Consider the following 16744-nt stretch of genomic DNA (forward strand, 5'->3'; position numbering starts at 1 on the left):
GCGTGTCCTACTAAACTGGCCTCTTCTCACAGACGATACTTGAATTTTTCAAAGCATGGCACACAAATTTACGTACCTCTGTGACTTTGTCCATGCTTTTTCTTCCTCCTAGAATGTCATCTCCTCACGTTTGTTATCCTGTAAGACTCAGCTCGGGTGTCTCTTCCTCTGGAGCTTGCTCCGCCAGACTTAGCTGACAGCCCGCTGGGCATATATGCTCAGCTAGTTAAACGCCTCTGCTACAGTGGACACCTTGAGGATGGGGGCCCTGTGCATTTAGTTTTTTATCTCAGGTGGCGGCTATACTGCTTAGCTCCTGGCGGTTTCTCAGAAAGTGTCAAAGAATGAATTGGTCTAAACAAGCATATCCCTTCACCTAATTGACATGAATCTGTTCTTTTTCTTATAATTATTAATGTTCTGTGATTCAACTAGTTACTATCAGTGATTGAACCCATTTCGTATTAATATTAAAGAAAAGAAAGATTTCCACCTTTTGTACAACAAATTGCTAGAAATAGCATAATAAAATGATTTTCTCCATGGGGACATGGGGAAAATGATATCATTTGGGGTTATTCCTGAGCCAGAATATGGTGTTAGATATTTCCTAGATCTGACTGATGATTTATTATTAAAGTGAAGATATGATATAAACTCCTTTCATTCAAAGTAGGAAAAAAACCTCAAATTTCATAAAATGGGCATGTATGTAATGCCTGCATTAAAATTATGCAAAGGATTTCAGTGTCTTCAGAGGTCTGCATTTATCATAGAAGAGCTATGATATAGAGAGTGTTTCTCAAAAGTCACTCACTGAGCTGAGTACTTTATAAACATCATCTCATTTAATTCTCACAAGGGCCCTGTGAGGTATGTATTTTCTTTCTCTTTTTGTAAATGAGGAGATTGGGGTTTAAAGAGATTAAGTTGCCAAGATCATAAATGTGGCATAAGCCTAACTTGCTGACTGAAATATATATTGAACGTATAATGAGTAGAACCCTTTTTCTTTGTGGTAAAAGGTTTTCCGTGATTAACAACTGAGTAAACAAAGAGCCTTTATGGATTTTTCTGCTTAGTAAAATCTTAAAAAATAAATAAGCAGATCTCTTTGTTACCTGTATTGAATAGACACAAGCGTTGAGGAGTTAATGGAAAACAATTGACTAATAGAAATAAAATTTGGAATCATCTAGTCCTCCTTCCCTCCACGTGTGAAATTCTTTTAAAATCCTTCTTATAATGTATGAAATTTTATAAAGTCTTCTAAATAATTAAAAAAAGATTCCGAGGTCAAAGATTCCGTGTCACCCCCAGAAGTACTTAGGAAGGTCTGGCAGAAATGAATTAGACCCTTCTTTAAGCTTATTTTTAAAAAGCTATTTTCACAGATGTGATGAGCCAGGGCCCCTGGCCTTGACCACAGCCCTTCTTTCTTCAGCTCCTCAACAGCAGCGGCACCTTCACACTGGAGCTGCAGGAGGATGAGCTGTTCACGCTCACCACCCTCACCACGGGCAGCAAAGGCAGGCACACGCTGCCCCCCAAATCCCAGCCCTTCCCTCGTAGCTACAAGGATGATTTCAATGTTGGTAAGGTTTTTTCACTCAAACTTAACTTGGTTCCATTTTTAGTAGTTGTGGGCAGATTTCTGCCTGCCGACCCGGTGCATGGTGGAGTGGCTGCGGAGAGCGCATCCATTGAGCTGTAAATCTCCATGTGGAAATGTGGCCTAGTCTTTACTTCGTGGTGCTTCAAGGTAGATCTCAGCTTGAGGACCCTGTTTTCAGGGCCTGGAAAAACACAGACTGCACTGTCGGGATGGAAGTTACAATCCTAACTTGTTTTTGTAACACTGCTACTGCCCCATTATCCGTATCTCGTGAAAGCCCTTTGGACACTTTCCTCTTGTGTGGAGGTTAAGGAACTTGAATACCTGTCTTTCCGTGTGCTGGCAACCAGAGTGCCGAGGGCCCTTGTGCTGTCCTTGGGTGATCCAGCTCACCTTCCACCCTCTAGCTGTGCCCGGGAGTTTTGTATTTGTACTCTGCCGGCTTTCTAGTAAGATCCATCCTAAAGCTATTGGAAAAGCTTTTGACAACAGGTAATATAGGAAAACTGAACAGTTAGGAGGTGTGGTCATGTGGTTATAGTCCTCAGTCTCTCAGTAGGTGACAAAACTTGTTGACTGGTAGGTGTAGTTGTATAGATGGTGGACCTCACAGGCAGGGTCAGGTGGCTCAGTTCTCTGCCCCTAAAACCTGTAGCTGGAGGAGACAAGGAGGGAAGGAGTCCCTTGAACCCCCTGTTGCTGCAGGGCTGTTTGTTCCACTGTGGCTGGAGACTCCTGCCAGCTGCCTGCTCACTGCTGCAGGGTCCCGGCTCGGCTCCTTCGCCCGGGAAATGATCTCCTGGTTGGTTGGAGTCCAAGGCTCTTTGGACTGTGTGCTGGGGTCCTCTTATGTGAGGAATAATACTTATTCCTTAAGGATTCAGGTAGTACAGATGGCAGTGAACCTCAGGGGACCTTGGTGCTGTGTTTTCTTACAACTCTGAAATGGTCTCTTTGATGGACCATTAATTTTGCCAACCATGATTGCCAGCCATCGCAATCAGTCTCAGGTCTCTGCTGGCAAAAGCAGATCTTGCCTTCATGAAATCTATGTGGGAAGTGATCTAGTTACGGGGTTGAAGGACTTCTGTCAACACCCAAATTCTTCTGTGACCTGAAGACCAAAGGCATTTCTAAACCCTAAATCTAAATTTCTAAATTAAATCTATATATGATCTTAACTGGCTGTAAAATAAACTAAAAACTAAAGGTATAAACTATAAGCCAAGCTTTAGAACTACTTAATAGGGTTCTTAATTTCTCAAATGATGTGATGATCTTGAAAAAGCATGAAGCACAAAATAGCTGTAAGATGCATGTCTAAATTGCTGTTCTCTAGCCTTTGTCATTGCAAGACTGTAATGTAATAAAACTAAGAGGAGGTTGATAGATAGCTTAGGCCCCAAACTGGTTTTTGCTTCATTTTAGTAAAAGAAGAAAATTTGTGATTTATAAATTCTGATATAATGAACCTTTTCTAATGTTCTCTCATTGGATAACTGTGACCAATGATTTAGAACCATGTTTGACAGATGTTAGAAATGAAACTATTCTTACAGAGTCCTTGCTAGGTGCTGTCTTATGTACATGATTTATATACATTCTTTCATTTAATTCTCTTCTTGTCTACTTGGACATGAGGAAACTTGAGGCAATTGAGCAACTTGCTCATGGGGAGACACTGAGCTAGAATTTGAACCCAGGTCTACCTTACTCTGAAATTCATGATCTTTCCTCTTAAGCAGTTACATTGATTAAATATGTAACACTGATCATATTGATTTAATAGTGATGATATAAATATCAATTATCTCTTTATTAACCTAAATCCAAAACTTTGGCTGTAGGTATCATTTACTTATTTAAAACTTTTCAAATACAATAAAATACCTGAGAGGAGAGACTCTATAAGGATTGGGTACTAAACAGAGAATTCATTTTGTTCTCAACAGTTGACCCATTTTTTAGTGAAGCCCCAAATTTTGCTGATCAGACTGGTGTATTTGAGTACTTTGTGAATACTGAAGACCCTGGAGAGCATCGTTTCACGCTACGCCAGGTTCTCAATCAACGACCCATCACTTGGGCTGCTGATGCACACAACACGATCAGTATTATAGGAGATTACACATGGTATGTAGCCTTGATGTCATTAATGTAGATCTCACTGAAATAACGTAGCTCTGGCTTGTAATGTTGATGGGTACATTCTGAAGGTGAAGTCTTTCAATGATCCCTTCTTGTCCAAGAACCTAACAGGTATGGTGCGTTGCTGCCTTGGTGTTCTTTCCTCAGCTTTGCCCAACATAATAGTGATTATTGCAGGAGAAGATTGATTCTAATATAAAAATTGAGGACTTTTGGACCCAATTGTAATTTCATATTTGTTTATAAATAGACAATGATTTGCGGGTTCTTTTTGCTTTTGCGGAAGAGTTGATTTATTGGTCTGGTGTTGCCATCTGCTGGGTCCAATCTAGAATTACACTGTTTTAACCTTAGTAGGAAAGCCATTTACCAGATGACAGTAGATGGCAATAGTAAAAAGCAAATCAGCTTTTAGTTGGCTCGTGAATTCAACTCTTTTCTTTACACATTTAATAAAGAAACAAGTTATGCTTATTCTTAAAATATAATGACCAAAGCAAAACTTCCCCTTATCCTGTTAGTTGTGGAATTCCTGGGTACTGACTTATTTTACCTGTTTTAGGTGTTTCTTTTCTATTTTTTTTTTAACTAGTATAATTCTACTGTGAAACATAAAATACAAGCATTCCAGCTTTAGTGATGGTAGCTATTAATGCCAAGTGACCAAACAGCCGTGTCTGTTTGGAAATTCAGCAGGGAAGAGAAGATAATTCTGAGAAGAGCCTTGAATGGTGTATCTGGGGAACGCTATGGAAAGTCTTCATCCCATCTGTATTTTCTTACACCCTGTTATAGATTGCATTTCTAGTCCCAAGCTCTGCCAGAAGTCTTGAGAACCTTTCAGTTACCCAGAGTTTCTGGATCCCTTGGCGCTTTCAGCACTGTGGGGAGTTCTTGCCTCATTTAGGAGAGCTCCGGTGGTGTGTCTTTTTACACAACAGAAATGCCGTTTATCCCAGCATCTCTGTAGTGGACATATTTCTGGTCATGTCTCTGGGGTCTGTGATTTCCTCATTTGAGATGGTGGTCTTGTAAGACAGGTGTCTGGGCTTCAGTGTCTAAGGGATGGGCCCCATTATTTTGGTCAACAGTTTGGAAACAAGCCACCATGGGAAACCTTTAACTTTCTGCAGTAACCCTTATCTCTCATGCCCATGAATAATACATAGGGCTCTTTCTGAACCTGTTTCTGGCTGGAACTCTAGAAAAATTGGGAGACTCTTTAACTGCAGATGTAGAGGTGAGGTAGAGTACCATCCAAAGATTAACAAAACCTTTCCGTAACTTTAAAGATTTTGCAGTATCTAAGTGGCAGTTCTCAATCTTTACTGTTGTACTGGGTAAAGAGATGTGGAAGAAGAGCACAGAGAAAGTGGAAGAGAGGGAAAGAAAGGCATGTTCTGGAATAAAAAGAACCCAGACGTAGCAATTATGCATGCCAAGAAAGGATTGTTTCATCCTCATTAAGCCCCACTTTCTTCATGTTACTCCACTGCCTAGGAGTGTGCAGTGAGTCCTGCTACTGAACCAGATTTACACTTGTGTGCCTGACTTCCAAGACCCTTTCACATTTGGTCTCCTCTTATTTATTATGTGCTAATTCCCAGTGTTTCATCCTGGATTTGAGGCAGCCAGATCTATTCAGAGATCCACACACATCCCATGTTCATTTTTGTTCTCCAGTTGCACTGCCCACTTATTGTGGGGAAAGGAGAGAATGAAAACTGGGTTATCCCTAGCCAGCTATATGCATCCCACAACCACCTTATGGGGTAAGGGTCATCCTCTCCACTTTACAGACTGAGAAGTTGAGGCTTCAGGGAAAGACTTGCCCAAGATCCCATACTGTAAGTTCCAGAACCAGGGCAAGAGGTCAGGTTTCTTTGGCATTGTAGCCCATACTCTTTGGAGTATATTTCACAGCCTCATTTTAATCATTGTCTTCTTCCTAATAGTAGGAAGAGAAAAACTAGTGTAGTTTATGGTGCTATTTTAATATATCACCTCTCACTGCAGGCACAGTTCTATCAGTTCTTAGAATAGTGTTTGTGGTAGAACTTCCTCTCTCAAAGCTAGGTTTAGTTAAGTACCAGCACAGTAATTTGACTGCAAAAGCTAGACTTTACCAAAGTTCCTTAAGACCTTTCTTCCTGTGGGTAAGCTTCGATTAGGATCTGAAGACAATCACAAAATTACCTTTCCTGCACACATCTAAATTCTGCATCCCTTTGATCAATTTGCTTAATATATTGGCTTGTTTTTGTTCTCTCAGTACTACTGAGAGATTATAGCTGTGGAAGACTAAAGCTAACTTTTCTATTTCATTCATTATCTGTAAAATTGCCTGCAAGTTCTGATGCAGGAATCGCTTATTCTGGAATGTGACATAAAAAAGGAAGTTTGATCTTCTCTCACTCTGACTCTAAACAGAATAAATTTATGGTGCTGACAGTATCTGTAGCACTTTCAAGCCTTAGATGAACCCTAAAGGACAGGAGGAGCTATAAGAATAATGCTGATCCTTTGTGGTTTCATTCAGATGTTCATCTGCAGAGAGAAAAGCTCTGTCTACTGTGGGAGGACATATGAGAGACACTGGGCTTTAGTTACTTAGCATTTGATTTTCCTGCATAGTAGCCCAGCTTTGATTAGATGATTAAATGTGGATTTTCCTGATTGTTGTGCATGTCTTGTAGGTACTTCATTTTTATATTTAACTTTATATACTAAAATTTCATTGTATAAAATTCACTGATAAGAAACACTATGGCATGTGAAAACCACATAATTCTATATCCAATTTTCCCACATTTCCAAAATATATTTCTTGGCATTCTTGGTTTTATTTTAGATGAATCACTTGATTTACTACTGGGCTGTGTGCAGGCTTTCTTTCTTTTCCACTTGCAATTATATTTTGAGTAGGAGGTGAGTTATTTTCAGAGACTGTGTTGGTTTGGGGTGGTTCTATCATTGCACAAATTATCTAGTAGCACTTGTGAAAGGAGGCTTGGTCGACAGCTCCTTGTTAAAGCTCTCATAGTTCTTAGGGTTGAATCTTTTCCCTCCTTCACTATATTCCTGTCAGTTATCCCAGAATCACAGTTTTGCTGCCTTTCTATAGACAGAGATGCTCTTTTGGGGAGAAGTTCTCCAAGAGGGATTCTCAGACCAATGGAATCAGCATCACCTGGGAATTTGTAGGACATGCAGATTCAAAGGACCTGTACCAAACCTACTGAATAGGACACTGTGGGGTGGGACCAGAAGTCCGAATTTAACAAGACCCCCTGGCTGATTTCAGTGCTGCTCAAATTTGAAAACCCCCACTGTAGAGTCAATAGAAAGTTGCCTCTGTCTTTACAGAGAAATAATTTTAGGTCTTTCTTCTGGAGCTTTTAAGTCTTGTTAGGGTTAAATGTAAAAATTAGCCCCAAAGTAGCTATTGTTCTCCCAGAAGCTCCTGGCTTTGCCTTCACTGCTTCTCTTTGCTGATGGAAATTTAATGAACCATTTGTTCGGAGTTGTGTGGACACTTACCTTTCATATATTCCTAGGAAGAAAAGGATACTTTTAATATTACATTCTTAGGATGAGAAGTTGTTTTATTTTAGAGAAACAAGAAATACGTTCTTAAGAAACTCAAAGCAGTACATACTATTTTCCACTAATTCATTAAAAGAGGCAATGAAGCAACTTGACTTCAGTCACATGAAACTTGCAACCATCTGATCAATGAAAATTCTCAAAGCCCATCTCTGCTACGAGTGCAGACTTAGCACATCACATTGTGCCCTCAACTAGAGATTTGGAAGCATATGGCTGTGAAATGACACATTTGTGCTGCATTCAGAATGGTATAATTGAAAGCACTAACTAACAAGTTCATTCTGCAGGTCCAATCTGATGATAAAGTGTGATGTTTACATAGAGAACCCTGAAAAGGGAGGTGTCTTCATTGCCGGAAGAGTAGATAAAGGTGGTGTCTTGATTAGAAGTGCCTGGGGAGTTTTCTTCTGGATTTTTGCAAATGGAACCTACAGGGTTACAAGGGATCTAGGTAAGTGACTTCTTCTAGAGCACATGGCCTACTATGTGGTATGCTACTGTGAGCATCTGCTTGTTACCTAGGGTAGTAATGAAAGAGCTTTACCTCAAGGTGTTGGACATCTAATTAGGAAGAGATTCAATACATGTAAGCAAATACCAAAGATTCAAAATTGTACAGTTAATTAGTACAGAGAGAGGCAGTTCAGTAAAAGAGAAAATCATACAAAATGTTTTTGGGTGTTACAGAGTTGGACTAGGCTGCCAGGGTAGGATTTGCACAGGCTGGGGCGAGTGGTAGTAATAGGGAGAGAATGCTCAGGAAGCACCGTAAGTCAAAGGCTAGACTGTAAGAAAGTTGCTCAGGTGCTGATGGAAATGCAAGGAAAGGGAGGGACCCGCTTAAAATGGGAAAATCCTATGTCCTAATTAAGTTAGTAACTTGAAAGCGTTTGACTTTTATCATCTATCTTGACAGCCTCTGTCTCATGTAGAAGTATTTTATCTAGAATGCATCCTTAGAATAAGTTCCAGTTGAATTCCATCTGATACCCTTTGGCTTTGGTATATACACCACTCCACTGAGCCTGACCTTATTGGTGGTGACTCTTGTTGGTTCTCTGTCTCTTGACTTCCCTCTTGCATTAATGAAAAAAATCTTCTCTCCTATAATTTGCTGCCCTTTGCTTCTTCCTAAGAGGAAAAGGGCTCCATAAATAAGATAGGAATTAAAGAGCAAATAAGAACATTAGAGCAGGAATTGCATAATCATACCTTGACCAATCTAGAAGGTACCTCGCTGACTTTACAATCCAAAGCAGACAGCCAGAAAGGTTAATCAATTTGTCCGAGGTCTCAAAATGAGTTAGCGGCAGAACTGGAGCTAGGAGTTTAAATTGGCATCATTAAACTAGGCCCCCATTTATCTGTGTTTTAAACTTCCCACTCAACATCTCATCCTGGGTTTATCTCAGGCATGCATATAAAACATCACCAAATCACTTCATTATTTTCTCTCTTTAATTCTCAGCTCATGCTATTACCATGTGATCCATTACATTAGCTGTGAATCTTATAGTGTCCTTGACTACTTCTTATCCTCAATATTCAATCCAATCATGTATATATACCTGAACTATAGAAGCTAGCTCATACTACGGTTGGTCTCTAAGTTTACTTCACTGATTGTCTTGTGAGCTCACATACAGTAGATAGCTCAGAGTGGGATCTCAGTACATGCTTGCCTGAGCAATGCATGCCTGAATGAAGGACATTTTGTTTGAAATCAGTTTGGATCTGGAAACACAGAAATTTATTAAGACTTAATACAAATGCCACCTGGGAACCCCCACTGAGTTATGTGATTCTACGATTTAGATTTTTAAAATATACCAATTAAGATAATCTTATTTGTGTTTCAGCTGGATGGTTCATATATGCTTCAGGACATGTTGATGTTACGGCCAAAAAGTGGTATACACTCACACTCACTATTAAGGTAAGAAATGCTGATCAGAATGCCTGGAGGTAAAAATGTTCTTTTCCTGTGCCTTTCTAGCATTTTCTCTTATCAAATGAGAGGGGAAAGTCTGATGAGTACAATAGTGGAAATAGGCAGAAAATCTGCTGTGATACCAGCAAACCGGCAGTGCCCAGCCTGGCGTGTGTCAGAGTGAGCGCACGTGAGAACCATCAGCAGCTGACTTTATCATCCCACTGTTCTTTAAAAAGTTGTTTCTGTTTTTTAAGCTCAGGAGTAATTGTCAATAAAAATGGTCTGAACCAAGATTATAGTTGGAGTTTATAGTATTAAGCAAAGTCACATAAATTTATTTTGGATGGTTGAGAAGCATTTGGTTTTCAATTATAAGCACATTTTTTTAGAAGTTGGTTTCTATGAATATTTTTGTCAGAGAAGATACCAGATTAATTGTACTACCATGCATCTAAAATTATCTATAAAAATCTTTGGTTGATCATGAGTTATTGACTGATATCTAAGGGATACTGTGTAGAGAAATTCATAATATACTGCCCTCTGCCAAGATAGTCCTGTCATCATTTTGTTGAGGTCACAACAGAACAGATATTAAAAACCAGAATTCAGATCACTTTTTGAATTTGTTCTCATCTCTTACTGAATCACCAAAAATGACAATACTAATTTTTCAGTCAGTAACAGACTTTATTGAATATCGGATTTGGATGTAGCATAGTTTTTTTTAACTGTACCACACTTGATGGGCAGTCTTGTCCCCAGTTCTTCCCTTTTGCAGTGAACTGAGGCAGTAAGGACTGGCTTACTTGCCGAGAGGGGAGAGAGATCTTGACATGCCGCTTAGGGTGCCCGTGTGTGTGACTTTCTAGGCAGATATTCACAAGTGGAGTTGCATTTTAAATTTTAACACATACTGCTCTACCGTCAGTCAAACTGTATCAATTTTTGCATTATGTTAATACTTCATATTATCTATTTTTAAGTTTTCTTTCAAACAGTTTATTTCCCTTGGTAATTAGAGAATTTGTACATCTTATTATATTTGCTCTTCTTTGAAGTTACCCGTCACATCTTTCTTCATTTTCCTATTGTGTTTTCTTTCTCTGATGAATTTGTATGAATTTATTATATACTCTGGGCAGTAACCCATTATTTGTTTCATATGTCAAAATATTTTCTTCCATTCTGTCATGTGTATTTTAATTTTGCTTATGGCATGTTTCATAAATAGAAGTTTAAAATTCTGGTACTATGAAATATTTCATTTTTTTCATTGCTTTTTTATTTAATATTTTATTTAAGAAGGCTTCACCTTTCTCAAAGTCAAGAACATTTTTGCCCCAATTTAAACAAAGTTTAAGATTATTTTTTTTTATGTTTTAGTCTTTAATCCATCTGAAATTTATTTGGGAATCATAAGGGGGAGAGGCCAATATAATCTTCTTTAAGCAACTGGAGAGCCATCATCATTTATTACATAGAGTGTCCTTTTGTTCATGATTTAAAGGCCACCTTTTTGATATAACAAATCATCATATGAGCATAGTCTTGTTTCTGAACTTTTCTCTGTTTTTGTATTGCTTTGTTTTTCTATTATTATCCAATATCACACTTTACATTAACTTTCTAAAATCTTTGATTGCATGGTTTAGTCCCTTCCTTCAGAATTCTCTCCTGACCCCCTTAATATAAAATAGCTCCCTGTTTTGCTCTCTGTCCCTCTTCCCTTGCTTTATTTTTCTCCAAAGCTCTAATTACCTTCTGACACTGTGCATATTCTGTTGATTGTTCATGTGTTTGCCTACTCCCTTCACCAGGGCGCGGCTCCTTTAAGATGACAGGTCTCTGTCTCACTGCTGGCTCTCCAGCACCTAGAAAAGTGTCTGGCACACACACCATCAGAGCAAGAGCTCAACAACTACTTGCTGAGCGAGTGACTGGATATCCAGGGGGCCAAGTTCCTCATTCTTTCTTTTTTAAAATTATCTTTGTGCTTCCAGTATATTTACTCTTTTATTTGAATTTTTAAAACATCCATGAAAAATGGTGCCAGTGTTATACTAAATTGATACATCAACAATAACATTTTAAAAATAATAATGTGTTTCCCCATGCAAGAGCACGGGAACCATACAGGCCATATTTCACTGTTTATTAAGATCTCCCACTATGTCCTTCAGTTCTTTTATTTTTGTAGTTCTTGCACATTTCTTGCTAGGATTATTTTTGGTAATTATATGAATTTTTTGAAATCATGAATGGGATTTAAAGAATAAGTTTCCTTCAGTTATTTTCAGGTACTTTGCATACAGGGTTAAGAAATCGAAAGGGCTTATAATTAAAAACAGCCACCTCCTGCCTGGTGGCTCGCTCCTTCTTCCTCCCCTTCTGTGCTCAGTTCCTCTGATACAGCCACTTGGAACTATTTTAGCTGTTTCTTCTAGTATCCCTTTTACACAATGTGACTTATGACTTTTAGACATTAGCTCTGGCCTTACTCCTGGGATGGATGGGGATTCTGCCAGCTTACACCCACTGCCATCCACTCCCTGCCCCAGTATTTCTTGTTCCGTCAACCATGGGCATTCTGCCTCTCCCTTGCATCTCAACTCGATGTGCACATACTCCGAGAGTCTTCTCCAACCCTCCGATCTAACGTAGTCTCTTGGGCACCTATCATCACAGCAGCCTGTTTAATTCCTCACATTCCAACCACTTAGCTCTTATTTATTGTGTCTCCTACTGGAATGTCAGCTCCGCAAGAGGAGGGACCTTGTCTTTCTTGTTCATCCTTAATTCCTAAATTGAACAGCATTTGGTATTTAAATGTTTGCTGCATAAGTGAAAAACAAAACAATATCTTCCAAGATGTCCATTTTCTAAATTTCAGCAAATATGATGACTTTATCATTTTAACATTGGCCATTTTTGAGTTCTTCCGAGCACATGTCAGGTGCTTTACCCTCAGCCCTGTTGCAGGGTGGTTAGAAATGTAGAGTTTGAAGCCTTTTATATTCTACTTGCAAGTATTTATGTTGCTCAGCTTCTGTTTTCCCATCCATAGTATCATGAAGATACATGGTATTGAAATGTCTTATAAATATTGAATAAGATTATATATATGAAAATTTGTACAGTACCTGATATACGGTAAGCACTGAATGAATCAAGTTAATATTAGAAGTAGGCATGTTTAGAACCAGAAAGACCAACTTTCATTGACCCTTACTGACCCATACTGAAGCTTCCAGCAAGTTACTTCATCTCTTTGAGCTTGTTTCCCTATCTATAAAGAGGAGATAACTTGTGTAAGGTTGTTTTAGGATTAAATGTTTTATTTTTTTATTTGACACATTCTTAATAAGCATCTGCTATAGGTACTTTTCTACATGCTAGGGATACAGTATGGTGTACAAGGCAGACAAGGTTCCTGCTCTCTTACAGTCTATATTCTTTTAGGTCAGGGTTTGGCAAACTTTTTGTAGAGGCCTGGGTGGTAAAGTTTTAGTGGTCTTTGTGGAAACTGCTCAACTCTGCTTTTGCAGCGAGAAAGCAGCTGTAGGCAATAGATAGATGAATGAGTGTGGCTGTGTTTCAAAAACATTTTATTTATAAAAATGGGTGACTGGCCAGGGAAGGCAGTATAGCACAGAGAACACACATAGTGACTCTATAGCTTCTTACTATTCTTATGGACAGTGACTGTAATGGGCTATATGGTGGGGACTTGATAATGGGGGGAGTCTAGTAACCACAATGTTGCTCATGTGATTGTATATTAATGATACCATAATTGTGGGCCATAGTTGGCTGACTCCTGTTCTAAGACAGTAAACTTGTAAATAAGTAAGTAAAATTGTGAAGAAAAAAGTGGGATAATGAGATAAAGTGGCTCCCCTGTCTGGTTCTCTAGATAGAGAGGTCAGGGAAGACCCCTTGGAGCTGGTGATATCTGAGCTGAGACGGGACTGGTGGGCAGAGCCATCTGTGACTGACCTTGTGCGAGGAGTAGCCAGGAGGCCAACTTGGCTGATGCCTGGGGAGCGAGGGGCAGGGGAAGGGAGGTGAGGTACCTTCAGACAGGTTTGTGTGCTTAGTATGATTTGGTATGTGAGTCCCGTGGCTGGCTCAGTGTTAATGTTCGCTGTTCCTAAAGTGTCCGAAGATGCTCAGTGTAGGGATGGGAATGCATGTGGCCCTGAAGGTGGAGTTGGACAACTGGGATTCCAGTTCTAAGCTCTGCTGGTAAATCTATGACTTTGATTTTTAATCCTGTTCAGTCTCAGTATCTCCATCCATTAAATAAAAGAACCAAATTAAGGCTCATGGCATTATAATTCCACAACTTAAAAACAGATTTTGTTTGGTTCTAGACTAGTGCTTTGGCTGGTTAGCTCTTCACCCTTTGAAATTAGCTCATTTTAATGTTCTGCTTTAATTGGTATGCTATGAGTCTGTGCTCACAAACATGCCGTGACAATGACCCCGAGAGCTGGAATTTGTTCACTGCATGCCAGCACTTAGCTAAGAGGGAATGGCATCTGTTTGAGGAAGACATTGTTTTTATTTTTCTCTGTAAGCGACCAGTAGATCATTTCTCTGGAATGTTCCTTCTTCCCCTCTGTCGCCCCCCCACAATCATCAGCTAACTGATGCTTCCTATTTCTCTCGCTTAAGGCTGGGCTGTTCCTATGACTTCGAAGTGATATTCGGCACATGGGAGAGAAAGGACTTAACTAAATGGATGTTTTGGTTCCAGCAGTCACGTCTGAAGAGCCAGGGGCAGATAGCCACAAAACACGTTCACACGCAACTACTTGTAAATAACAAATGCCTCTTATTTCAGTGGGCTTTTGTCTAAATTTTTGGAATAGTGTTATGAAAAGTTGAACTTTTTTGTCAGTTTTGTAACACTTTGACAGAGTACAAGGAAATACTGAGGTACTCCTTGTACTTTGGAAGCTGCTTACATAAACAGAATTTCCTCCAAGAAAACTTTTCCTGTGTTGCAAACTTCAGCTCATCTTGTGGAATTGTGTTTTGCTGTGGCAAGTCTTAAGTAAGAAGGATATTTGCTCGACTAAGCAGGTTGGCCATACATTATTAAGAAACAGACTTGAGAAAGTCATTTTCATATGTCTCCAAGGGTTGCATTTCTCTCTCCTCCAGGACAATCTCTCCTCTGGCATGTTGCATGACAAGTCTGTCTGGGAAAACATCCCTGTGAATCACCCGAGGAATGGCTGGGCTGCGATTGGAACTCACTCCTTTGAATCTGCACAGTTTGACAACTTTCATGTGGAAGCCACAAGCTGATATTCACAGAACACTCTAGAACACTCTTTGTTTTGGGCTTTCTTTCCTTTTGCTTTCGGTTCAGAGCCAGTTTTGTTTTGGTGGATCAATATATGAGCCTTTCCGAGGCTAAAAATAATGAAGAGTAAATGGGGAGATAATATATTTTTACTTGATCCTATGGAAGATTTTTTTTGGAACTAATTCCAAGGGGAAGCAGGTGCATCTTTAACATAGCCCAGTGTGTCCCCTAAAATCCAGACTGTACACTGGTCCCACCGTTAGGAGGCGTTTGGATTGTTCAGACCTCATAGCCTTAGTGTTTATGCTGAGGTAGCTCTTGTCTAATTTGCAAGTGATCATGCACATGAAAGTAACTTGCTCATCACAGAGATGTATTTATTAATTCTCTCCTTGTGTCTAAGTGAGCTGATATGCTCGTTTTACGATAGTGCTGCCCTAATGGAAGCTGAGGGACACTGGAAACACTGCTTTTTCGAAACCACTTCAACATGTTAATCTTACACTCTTTGAAGTACTTTTTCTTTTCTTTTTTAAGATGATGCTTTTAAATTTTAATAGAATGAGTAGGATGATTTGGAAAATGCCTCATTAATAAACTACCTCTAAATCTATTTCTGCAATAATAAATATTAGCAGATTAATTAGGTTATCTGCAATTTTTATTCTTTCAGATCCAGCTTTTCATCTTGTAACCCTTGTAACTCTCTGTGAACATTTTCCCACATTGCCAGAAGGAGAGAGAAAATCCCATAAAACTAATGCCTTAAGTGGGTCTAAAGATGAAATTGTACCAATTTTCTTGCATCTCATTTCATTGTGCTTTTCGTGGTTTGTCTTCTCAGGTGTCACTGGTGACAGGCTAAAATAGTTGATGACTTCTTTTATCTCCTTGTGGGTGAAAGAAGAACACAGCCTTTTGCTACTTAATAGAATTGGATCTTCCTCTAATATTTTGTGTGGTTAGATGCATTTATTTTGTTAAAGTACAAATGTGTTTATATTTAAGTGAACAGATTTCTCATGCAGTATAATTTATATGTAAGCATTAGTGGATACAACTCAACTATTCAAGTGGATAAAGTAAATTCTGCAATTCTTTATAACAAAAGTTCAACATTTCATTGAACTAATTCTTCAACTTTGGAATTTCTAATGGTTTAACAGGCTAAACTGACATGTAGTTTTGTATTACTATTTAAGATAAGAAACTACATATTAGAGTAAATCAGATTATAGAGAAAAATTTTAAATTATAACCAAGTCTATGTGATTTACAGTTCAGGTCTGTACATATTTTTTTAATTAACTTAATTGCAGTATAATTTACATACAATAAAAATGTTCCCAATTTAAGTCTACAGTTTAATGAGTCTTGATAAGTGGATACACCCATGTAGCCATCACCCCAACCAAAATATTGAACATTCCCATCACCCCACACAATTCCCTTGTACACCTATGGACTCATTACTCTCACCCCTTATCTCAGGCAACCATTGGTCTGATTTTTATCACTTTTGATAAGTTTTCTTTGTTTCAAAACATTGTAAAGTTGACATCAAACACTGTATATTCTTTTGTGCATGACTTTTTTCATTTGGCATAATGCTTTTGTGATTTGTCTACGTTGCTGTGTGTATCAGTGGTTTGCTCCGTAAATCTTAGACTCACCTTATTTCTGCACTTCAAACAGCATTCCGTTGTGTGGATATACCACAACTTACCTCTACTCCACCACCCCATTTTTGGTGTTACAAATAAAACTGCTACGACAACTGTGTATGAGTCTTTGTGTAGACGTATATTTTCATTTCTTCTGGGGAAATACCGCTGAGTAAAATTGCTGGATCTTTTGGTAACTGTAAGTTTATAAGCAGCTGCCAAACCATTTTCCAAAATGATGGCATGATGTCACACTTCCCTTAGCAGTGTTTGAGAGCTACATTTGCTCCATGTTCTGGTCAATGCTTCATATTGTTATTCTTTCTGATTTTAACCCTTTCTTGTGGGTATGTAGGAGGTGCATCAGATATTAAACATCTTTGTATAGGCTTATTCATCACTTGTATATTTTCTTTTGTGAAACATCTGTTCAGATCCGTTGCTCAGTTTTAAAA

At 38.8% G+C, this 16744-nt stretch overlaps 1 protein-coding gene across 6 annotated transcripts in view; it reads left to right on the forward strand.

Annotated features, from left to right (window-relative positions):
- Positions 1 to 16407, forward strand: part of GALC (galactosylceramidase) — a 68242-nt gene extending 51835 nt beyond the window's left edge. For 5 of the 6 annotated variants that reach the window (XM_036991531.2, XM_073242015.1, XM_073242017.1 and 2 more), the window contains 5 exons: positions 1445 to 1595; positions 3568 to 3748; positions 7660 to 7823; positions 9232 to 9308; positions 14478 to 16407. In XM_036991531.2, coding sequence (XP_036847426.2) covers positions 1445 to 1595; positions 3568 to 3748; positions 7660 to 7823; positions 9232 to 9308; positions 14478 to 14624 — 720 coding nt within the window. In that variant the 3' untranslated portion in view covers positions 14625 to 16407. Of the gene's footprint in view, positions 1 to 1444; positions 1596 to 3567; positions 3749 to 7659; positions 7824 to 9231; positions 9309 to 13985; positions 14458 to 14477 lie in introns of those variants that run through there. The other variant, XM_073242013.1, reaches the window with a different exon arrangement.
- Positions 16408 to 16744: the final 337 nt, after the last annotated feature.

Source organism: Manis javanica, chromosome 8 (genome assembly GCF_040802235.1).
Source record: "Manis javanica isolate MJ-LG chromosome 8, MJ_LKY, whole genome shotgun sequence".
In the NCBI taxonomy this organism is placed as follows: Eukaryota; Metazoa; Chordata; class Mammalia; order Pholidota; family Manidae; genus Manis; species Manis javanica.